Genomic DNA, 10,610 nt, shown 5'->3' with positions numbered 1-10,610 from the left:
TGCAGATGTTATTGCGGGTGTAGTGAAATGTTGTTTTCCTAGCTCCAACAGTTTTAGGGGGTGGCTGTTACAAATTCCCTGCCAATGACTGTTAGCAGCACCTCGCAACCCTGAGCTGCACACTCCACTGCCCATCCCCTAGGACCGGAGCCTGAGAGTCTGGGGTGAACCATAAACCTGCCTCTCAAACTCTCCCTGACCTATGTGTCCTGTGCCCTGATACAGTAGGTTGCTAGGGAGGTTACTAGTGGGCCGGACATCTGCCCGTCCTCTTGACTCTGCAGGTCACACAATACAGTCAGTCACCTGTCAGTCACCCTCAAGCAGTGGTAGAGAGCAACATCTCTGTCTCTGCCCATCAACAACTGGACTCACTCATATCTCTGGACGTGTGGGATGGTGTGCGTGCCCAAAGTGAGTTGTGTGACATTTGTATATTGTTCTTTATAGTTAGTTACTACTATTGCCTATTGTATGTTGACCCTCTGAGTTTACTGTGTTGTGTAATACTCTGCAGGTGGCATATGGAATCTATACAGTCATTTGACATCTATTACTGCTTTATTCTGTAAGATTATGTATCTGTGCAATCTTTCCCTGGTGTATTCATTTGGTATGTGTGTATTCATTACCTCTATTTCCGTCCATTACAGAACCACTATCATTCCACTACCTTTCCCAATGTTCATCCCTGTGTACATCCCATGTTCATCTTCCTCAGTGTGTGTGAATAAAGTTCCTGTGTGTGTTAACTCTTGGGCTGCTTTATTCCCCTCTAACTGGGTGCGGTGTCAGTGAGTCACAAACCATTAAAATACGCAGAGCCAGGTCGCTGTTTTTCAGGCCCCAATACCTTATCTACACAAAAATACTCCAGTACCTTATCTACACATGAAGAGTGCCACTCAAACCAAGGTCAGCATCAGAGAGACTGAAAGGCCCTCTTTTCCACATCCTAAACATAACAGCCTGTTTCCTGACTGGTTCCTAACCGCTCCATCTCACAAACCGTGTTGAAATAATTTGATTGAGGGCGTTTTTTGTTTCTTTTGGGGCGGGGGTTATTGTGCCTGTCACAAATACGTCCTTTGACTGGTAGCACCACCGACCAGACTTGTCAGTCAGTGGTTTCCATGGTAATTTCCCACCCGTTTGTTTTGTTGTTGTACTTGTATTGTGATGTAAAACAGAGGAGAAGGAATTAGCTTTTTGTGGGGGTGGAACATTTACATAGAAAACAAGTGGTTGGGATACAACGCTGCAAGGTTGTTAAATTGTGGCCCAGGAAATAAAGTCAGTAGATTTTTAGTGTGCTGCACCCAAGCCTTTATCCACAAGTACATAGACAAAACACACACGTGAATACACCGGTATGCAAGCACTAAAAGAGGTCTATACACACACACACACACACACACAGGTATGCGTCCACCTGGTCTTCGATCCTCACACTGTGCAGGTGGTTCATCTCTCAGCTGTGAGGCTTATGAAACTCTTGGTGATGTATGGATTCGACCCTCCTGACCTGGACTGGCTGTCACCCTGGATATGTCTGTCTGGACGGCTGACAATGTATGAGTGTGTTGAAATCAATGATGTACAGTGGGGAGAACAAGTATTTGATACACTGCCGATTTTGCAGGTTTTCCTACTTACAAAGCATGTAGAGGTCTGTAATTTTTATCATAGGTACACTTCAACTGTGAGAGACGGAATCTAAAACAAAAATCCAGAAAATCACATTGTATGATTTTTAAATAATTAATTTGCATTTTATTGCATGACATAAGTATTTGATCACCTACCAACCAGTAAGAATTCCGGCTCTCACAGACCTGTTAGTTTTTCTTTAAGAAGCCCTCCTGTTCTCCACTCATTACCTGTATTAACTGCACCTGTTTGAACTCGTTACCTGTATAAAAGACACCTGTCCACACACAATCAAACAGATTCCAACCTCTCCACAATGGCCAAGACCAGAGAGCTGTGTAAGGACATCAGGGATAAAATTGTAGACCTGCACAAGGCTGGGATGGGCTACAGGACAATAGGCAAGCAGCTTGGTGAGAAGGAAACAACTGTTGGCGCAATTATTAGAAAATGGAAGAAGTTCAAGATGACGGTCAATCACCCTCGGTCTGGGGCTCCATGCAAGATTTCACCTCGTGGGGCATCAATGATCATGAGGAAGGTGAGGGATCAGCCCAGAACTACACGGCAGGACCTGGTCAATGACCTGAAGAGAGCTGGGACCACAGTCTCAAAGAAAACCATTAGTAACACACTACGCCGTCATGGATTAAAATCCTGCAGCGCACGCAAGGTCCCCCTGCTTAAGCCAGTGCATGTCCAGGCCTGTCTGAAGTTTGCCAATGACCGTCTGGATGATCCAGAGGAGGAATGGGAGAAGGTCATGTGGTCTGATGAGACAAAAATAGAGCTTTTTGGTCTAACTCCACTCGCCGTGTTTGGAGGAAGAAGAAGTATGAGTACAACCCCAAGAACACCATCCCAACTGTGAAGCATGGAGGTGGAAACATCCTTCTTTGGGGATGCTTTTCTGCAAAGGGGACAGGACGACTGCACCGTATTGAGGGGAGGATGGATGGGGCCATGTATCGCGAGATCTTGGCCAACAACCTCCTTCCCTCAGTAAGAGCATTGAAGATGGGTCGTGGCTGGGTCTTCCAGCATGACAACGACACGAAGCACACAGCCATGGCAACTAAGGAGTGGCTCCGTAAGAAGCATCTCAAGGTCCTGGAGTGGCCTAGCCAGTCTCCAGACCTGAACCCAATAGAAAATCTTTGGAGGGAGCTGAAAGTCCGTATTGCCCAGCGACAGCCCCGAAACCTGAAGGATCTGGAGAAGATCTGTAGGGAGGAGTGGGCCAAAATCCCTGCTGCAGTGTGTGCAAACCTAGTCAAGAACTACAGGAAACGTATGATCTCTGTAATTGCAAACAAAGGTTTCTGTACCAAATATTAACTTCTGCTTTTCTGATGTATCAAATACTTATGTCATGCAATAAAATGCAAATTAATTACTTAAAAATCATACAATGTGATTTTCTGGATTTTTGTTTTAGATTCCGTCTCTCATAGTTGAAGTGTACCTATGATAATAATTACAGACCTCTACATGCTTTGTAAGTAGGAAAACCTGCAAAATCGGCAGTGTATCAAATACTTGTTCTCCCCACTGTATATAAATCCAGGATTGCTGATGTTATGTAATGTCCAATGAGAGGCTTTGAAGCCACTGGTCGGCCATATTGGTACTCCTCCGAAGGAGCAGTCCTCCATAGGAATGAATGGAATTCTACAATATTTCAAATAAATGACCAAATTAAGGACAAAATTACATGTATTTAGGTATTTATTTGTTAAAGTGGGGAGAGTATCATTAGTACTCTCTAAAAAAAATACTTTAAGGAATAGGTTTTTATATACTCTATATAATTTTTTAATAATTTAAAGTATGCATTAAGGCGTTTGTAATATAATATACTTTTCAAAAACGAATGTAGACATTAATACATGCATTTCTATCAAAATCCAAAGTACCAAAATGGCTGCGCGGCAGCTTCAAAACAGCGCCCCCTGGGACTCATCTAAGGTTAATACATATCATTGGTTGAACTGGCAACACATGGTCTGTCTTTCAAACACACCCAACAGAACCCCCCCCCCCCCCCCTTTCCTGCTTGGATTGATTATGGGTGATGGATTGTTCAGCATGTGCATCTGACCCACACGTCTAACACTGCCTTCCCAAGACTTAGGGTTTTTAGACTTGCCAAGTCACTTGCATTTTTCTATCCAGCTGGATGTTAAGGGATGCATGTGATAGCGTCTGCACGTGACGATTATCCTTCATGTGTAGATCTATCCACATCATTGATTCATATTCACCCCTTACCTTACAAGTACTGTACTACCATGGTATTATTCACTCAACTAGCTTCCACTGTGACCTCATTTTGTCATGTACACCACAACACATTTATCATCATTTTTTCTAACATAACTTCTCCCTCTCGCTCTCGCTGAGCGCGAGGACCCCGCTCTCATATTTTGAGGCTTGATCCCAGGCCGAGCGTGTCACTGGCCCAAGCTGGAGATATGTACCGTGTGTGTGTGATGTCCCGGTGGTTTGTTGGAGAGAGGGCCCAGTCTGACAGACTGTCTGCATCCACGGTGAGAGGCATTAGTCAGAGGAACCAACCTTGCCTTTCAGCAGCTCTCCTGACTGAGATGTGCTAAATTACATTTCCTGTGTTTCATAACAGCGACTACCCAAGCTCTGACTGACGCTAGGACTTCCTGCTCAAGTCAAACATAAACACTTTTTTTGCCGTTTTTAGGTAACGTCCCCGCAGGTTTGACAATGGAGGTGTTCTTTTAGCCCTGTGTAAACAAGCAGACTTTAAGGCCAGGGAATCTTTGTTTCCTGGAGTGTGTGTGTGTGTGTGTGTGTGTGTGTGTGTGTGTGTGTGTGTGTGTGTGTGTGTGTGTGTGTGTGTGTGTGTGTGTGTGTGTGTGTGTGTGTGTGTGTGTGTGTGTGTGTGTGTGTGTGTGTGTGTGTGTGTGTGTGTGTGTGTGTGTGTGTGTGTGTGTGTGTGGGGGGGGGGGGGGGGGGCATAGCTGTGTGTCAGTGTACATACAGAACATACTTGGCTTCCTTTCCTCATTTCCAAAGTCATTGTAACCATTGATAGTTGGTAGAGCTGGTAGAGCAACGCCAGGGTTGTGTGTTCCATGTGGCTCAGTTGGTAGAGCAACGCCAGGGTTGTGGGTTCCATTCCCACTGGGGATTGGTTTGACATTGTTTTTAATGAAAATGTATTCACTCACTACTGTAAGCTAAATGACTAAAATGTAAATAGAAGAACCCTTTTTGGTTCCAGATAGAACCCTTTTGGGTTCCATGCTCCTTTCCACAGAGGGTTCTACCTGCAACCAAAAATGGTTATCCTATGGGGACTGAACCCCTTTGGAGGGTACTTATTTCCTGTATGCTGTCAAATGAGATATATTTCCAGTGTATTGCTCTCCTACAACCCACTTACCATCACTGTGCCACAATAGAACACTTTCATTGACATTTTAACCTCTGTCTTCGAGAAACAAACGAGGAGCCTCCATTGGTAGGAAAATGCATTACAAGGTTCTTTAGATACCATCATCTCAATATGGCCTTTTTCCTGTTGCTTTACTACAACCTTGCTCTTTTCCCACCCTGACTTCATTTGTCCAAGTCCTCAGTCTGTCTGTCCTCCTATACCCCTCCCTCCCTCTGTCTGTCTGGCTGCCCTCCTATACCCCTCCCCCTGTCTGTCTGTCCTCATCTCCCTCCCCCCTCCCCCCTCTGTCTGTCTGGCTGCCCTCCTATACCCCTCCCTCTGTCTGTCTGTCTGTCTGACTGTCCTCCTATACCCCTCCCTCTATCTATCTGTCTGTCCTCATCTCCCCCCTCTGTCTGTCTGTCTCTGTCTGTCTGTCTGTCTGCCCTCGTCTCCCTCCCCCTATCCCCCTCTGTCTCGCTGTCTGCTCTCGTCTTCCTCCCTGCTCCCTTCTGTCTGTCTGTCTGTCCTCATCTCCCTCCCTGCCCCCCTCTGTCTGTCCGTCTGTCATCATTTCCCTGCCCCCCTTTGCCCTCTCTAGCATCTGAGAGAGGGCTTGTGATGATGTCACACAGGGACGTCTGGCCTCTATAAAAGGGGGAGCCACTGTGAAAATCTCTTAATGAAGTTGCGAAGAGCCTGAGTTGAGCTGAGCTGTGCTGACTACTTCCCTCTCCATAGAAACGGATCAAGTTGGACTTGAATTTTCTCCTTAGAAAACACAAAAACAGACAGGCTCACCCACATCTCCTTCGGATAGATGAGAAGATACAGGGAGATATAATTTGAAAGCAGTGAACAGCTCCTCTTCTTCACATTGGTTTGATCACTGCGTCTTTTGACACTGCTAGCCCTGAGAGTGAAGAGTCTAGCTGACATATTGGGAAAACTTTGTATTCATTTTTTTCCCGAACCCATGAAAATCACGTTTTCTTTGTGTACAATGATGCGACAAGCAAGCATCTCCTCTGTGGTGTTTCTATCTTGCACTGTCATGCTGGTAAGTACTTTTTAAAGTGTTTCATATGTGTGCTTTTACCACTCTCCATTCAAATGAGTGTCTTTACATCATCGGGTTCTACATACTTCACCATAAGCTCTTAAAAATTATACAATGTCATCTTTAATATTAAAATTGAGAAATTGCAAGTATATATTGTGGTCAAATTCATTTCAAATTATGCATATTAAATTGTCCATCTATTGACTGAAATAATGAGACAGGGATCTTTGAACAAATTAATAAACTCATTTCCATAGATACATTTGAATTTAGGGCTTGTTTGATACTTTTGAGCTTGATGATCTAGTCTGAGTTACTCCAGGCTGATGTGTAACAATCATGCTTAGAAAGGTAGAAGCAGAAATGTGTCCTAACAAGATTAGAACAGGGTGCCGGTTTGAATGAAAGCATTGTTCTAAATCAAATTCCTTTGTACAATCACAGTTTAATTATTAGGATATTTGGGTACACAATCAGAGAATTTGGAGAGGAATTTCTGCTGAGTGTTAGCTGATATTTGACCTGCATACTGTAAATGAACGTATCTGAAATACCATTAAGAGTTTTTGCTTGTGGATAGCCAAGAGGACTTTAGATCTTTGGTTAACCTTATTCTAGGTATACACTTGATTCCACCATTTTTTCTCCTCCGGATATTTACTCAAGCATTGTACAATCCCTCTTCTGTGGGGGCTTCCAACACCAAAGGGATACCCTTCCCCTGTGCCCTGCAGTGAACATATACACACTAACTCTCAATCCTCTCGCTGTGCTTCCCAGGTGCAGGGTGGATGCCCGCGGCAGTGCTCGTGCCCCACCTCACCGCCCTCATGCCCACCAGGCGTCAGCTGGGTGACAGACTCCTGTGGCTGCTGTAAGGTGTGTGCCAGGCAGTACAACCAGGACTGCAGCCCTAGCCAGCCCTGTGACCACATCAAGGGCCTGCACTGCCACCTAGGGTCTGGAGGAGATCCGGAGACAGGACTGTGTCGAGGTAAGTGCATGGACATCGAAATGGCCTAGGGTGGGACTGGACATACTTATGCTATGATTGACATTCCCTATCCACCTTCGATTGGCACTGATAATATTATCGACAATGCTAACTCTAATGAATATAATGAAATACACAAAAGCGACAATGATTGTACAAAAATGCATTGCTCCTGTCCCAGCTGAGGCCATGGGTCGTCCCTGTGAGCTGAACGGCCGGGTCTACCAACACGGGGAGGACTTCCAGCCCAGCTGCCAGCACCAGTGCAGCTGTATGGACGGCGTGGTGGGCTGCATGCCCCTGTGCCCACACCAGGTACCACTACCAGGTTGGCACTGCTCCCGGCCCCGGCTGGCCAGGCTGCCAGGACGCTGCTGCGAGGAGTGGCTTTGTGACGATGACAACCATATCAAGGAGGACTCCAGAGAGGTTGACCACGCTCCACCTCCTTCCCCACCCCAGCACCCTGATCTTACCAGCAATGAGCTGCTCATGGCTCCCACCCCCTGGGACTCAAGTGCTGGAGCGTCATATCAAGGTACATAATGATACTCTCTTTTTTGTTATGAAATATACATTTGTAATGTTTTGTATCAGTCAGAGGAGAATGGTGTTCCTCATGGATCATGTTTGGCCCTCTCTTCTTACAGAGTGGATCTCCTCCCCCCAGTCCCATGCCTTACTTCCCTCAACCTGCTTCCTGCAAACCACTGATTGGTCGCCTTGCTCAGCCACGTGTGGGATGGGCGTGTCCAGCCGAGTAACCAGTAGCAACGCTGAGTGTCGGTTGGCCAGAGAGACACGACTGTGCCAGATCCGGCAGTGTGATCTTGCCCTCACCCCTTCTCCCAAGGTAAGACATGTACAATGTGTGAAACACAATGGTCCAGCATCATCAAATGGGAATTACACTACTATAAATTGACCACTAGACAGGTTATGGAATTGTACCATGTGTAATTCACAGCTATCCTCCTGTCAAACAGTGGAGGCTGAGGGGAGTACAGCTCATAATAAAGGCCGGAACGGAGCTAATGAAATGGAAACCATGTGTTTGACACCATTCCACTAATTCCGCTCCAGCCATTACCACGAGCACGTCCTCCCCAATTAAGGTGGGCCACCAACCTCCTGTGCTGTCAGGGTGTATGTATTTTGACCTGTGACCCCATTTCTCTTACAGAAAGGGAAGAAGTGCCAACGCACAATACGTCCTCGCAAACCTGTCCGGATCAAGTTCAGCGGCTGCTCTACAGCGCGCCAGTATCGTCCTCGTTCCTGTGGTTTGTGTGCCGACGGCAGCTGCTGCACTCCTTCTCTGACGCGCACGGTGAACCTTCACTTCCGCTGTCCCGGAGGCAGGCAGGACTTTACCCGTAGCGTCATGTGGATCCAGCGTTGCCGCTGCAGCCAGAGCTGTCAAAGTCAAGGGCTTGCCTCCCCGGGCTCTCTCAGTCTACCTAACGACATCCATACCTTCTCCCACTGAGCCCCATGTCTAAACACTAGCATTTCTCGCCACAAGAACATGCCCTTGACCTGACTCTGGCCCTCGACTCCAGGGTTCACCTTTTCCCTAATCTCACTGTCACCTTCCCTCGTTCCAAAAACGTTTCCTGTTCCCTAACCCCAGGGTTTATTGCTGCCGTAGCCTCTTTACCCCAGTCTGTGTTCCTTTACCCCAGGACTCCCCGCTGCCCTGTCTCCAGTCTGTATTCCTTTACCCCAGGACTCCCCCCTGCCCTGTCTCCAGTCTGTATTCCTTTACCCCAGGACTCCCCCCTGCCCTGTCTCCAGTCTGTATTCCTTTACCCCAGGACTCCCCCCTGCCCTGTCTCCAGTCTGTATTCCTTTACCCCAGGACTCCCCCCTGCCCTGTCTCCAGTCTGTATTCCTTTACCCCAGGACTCCCCCCTGCCCTGTCTCCAGTCTGTGTTCCTTTACCCCAGGACTCCCCCCTGCCCTGTCTCCAGTCTGTGTTCCTTTACCCCATGACTCCCTCTTGCCCTGTCTCCAGTCTGTGTTCCTTTACCCCAGGACTCCCCCCTGCCCTGTCTCCAGTCTGTGTTCCTTTACCCCAGGACTCCCCCCTGCACTGTCTTCAGTCTGTGTTCCTTTACCCCATGACTCCCACTTGCCCTGTCTCCAGTCTGCCCTCACCCCATATGGAAGGCTCCATCAGCTGGGGGAAGGACACTGATGCGATGTAGTGAACTGTTTTACTCTTACAGCTGCCTAATTGTGTACCCAACACTTTCTCTCTCTCATTCTCTCACTGGTGGTAACTCCCCCCATAATCCAATGGTTTTGGTTTGGTCTTCAGTCACACCCAAAATTCAGCACCTCCATATAACTTCAGTGATGGACTGACTGACTGAATTTAAAAGACAGTTGGGGGTGCTTCTGTGTTACTGTAGTTTGGAATGGTGAATTGTACTCTGTAGGACTGTACTTATAACTACCCAATGAGAAAGGTTAGACTGAATTTCAGACAGGCAATCTCACAGAGACATTTGCGTAGCATCCCTTCTGACAAACGTCTTTAGAGCCTTACTGCCCTTTTCACTTGTCTGTTTTGCTTGTGTTCAGTAAGTGGCAGATCTGTGGGCGATTGTGTGCATTCTACAAATGATCTCTGTCAGTGGACCTCCTATCAAATTTGATGGGCAAGAATATAAATGCACAGGTGTTCATGGTTTACACTCTGAAATATGAATCATCATTGTTATAGACACAGAGGTTTTAAATGGACTTTTGTAAGTTATTCATGTTTAATTATTGTAGTGATGACTTGTAAATATGTATTTACTATACTTTGTACAGTTAGGCAATGTTGATTTGTTTGTCATTAGGTATATATGTCTGTTTCGTATCGTCTCTATCTGTACAGACTTCACTTAACGATGGAGTGACATGTTTTGGATATTACCTCCTTTTTCGAGGTGCACAGAATATAAACAATAGTGGACCGAGAATGTAATATGTTAATTTATATCACTTTATTTTGATTAATATATTCAATAAATGTCTTAATGAAAGTGCCTCTTGTAAAAAAATTACAAACGCCATGAAAATATATGTATTTCTACAAAAACAAATGTGCGTGATATTTTGTACCCATAATTTGTGTCCCACTTTTCTGTTTACCAGTACACACACCCACACACCTAGTCTGTGACTTGGTTTGATTACTCTACAGTCTAAAATGTATTATTTTGTATAGATATCATTACTAGATATTTGTGTACAAATATGATACAGTCCCCATTGTCAATCACAAATCAGTGAATGGGATTTTTGTAATGAGACCCAGAAGAGAGCCAGGTGGAACACCCTGAAGCTGACTGGGGGACGGACAGGGGAAGGTTTCAATAAGAGACTAGTGGGACGGAGAGACCCACCTGACAGTGTTATTTGCTGTGGAACTGTGGACTAGGGTTAAGGCCTCGGTTCAAGTTCCTGTAGGTTAGTACACAGCGTCCAGGCCC

At 46.1% G+C, this 10,610-nt stretch overlaps 1 protein-coding gene across 1 annotated transcript; it reads left to right on the top strand.

The window, feature by feature from the left end:
* The first annotated feature begins 5,378 nt into the window (after window positions 1-5,378).
* On the top strand, window positions 5,379-10,210 carry ccn1l1 (cellular communication network factor 1, like 1). The gene is made up of 5 exons (XM_071351237.1): window positions 5,379-6,125; window positions 6,909-7,122; window positions 7,304-7,660; window positions 7,773-7,975; window positions 8,306-10,210. The coding sequence occupies exons 1-5, from the start codon at window positions 6,042-6,044 to the stop codon at window positions 8,609-8,611; spliced, it is 1,164 nt and encodes a 387-aa protein (XP_071207338.1). The 5' UTR covers window positions 5,379-6,041; the 3' UTR covers window positions 8,612-10,210.
* Window positions 10,211-10,610: the final 400 nt, after the last annotated feature.

Source organism: Salvelinus alpinus, chromosome 18 (genome assembly GCF_045679555.1).
Source record: "Salvelinus alpinus chromosome 18, SLU_Salpinus.1, whole genome shotgun sequence".
Lineage (NCBI taxonomy): Eukaryota > Metazoa > Chordata > Actinopteri > Salmoniformes > Salmonidae > Salvelinus > Salvelinus alpinus.
Note: the sequence above shows the minus strand (reverse complement) of the source record. Positions and strands in the feature narration are given on the sequence as shown.

Coding starts and splice junctions, on each gene's coding strand:
- ccn1l1 (XM_071351237.1), top strand. CDS start 6,042: ATGAAAATCACGTTTTCTTTGTGTACAATGATGCGACAAGCAAGCATC. Junction 6,126..6,908: donor TATCTTGCACTGTCATGCTG/GTAAGTACTTTT, acceptor TGTGCTTCCCAG/GTGCAGGGTGGATGCCCGCG. Junction 7,123..7,303: donor GGAGACAGGACTGTGTCGAG/GTAAGTGCATGG, acceptor CTCCTGTCCCAG/CTGAGGCCATGGGTCGTCCC.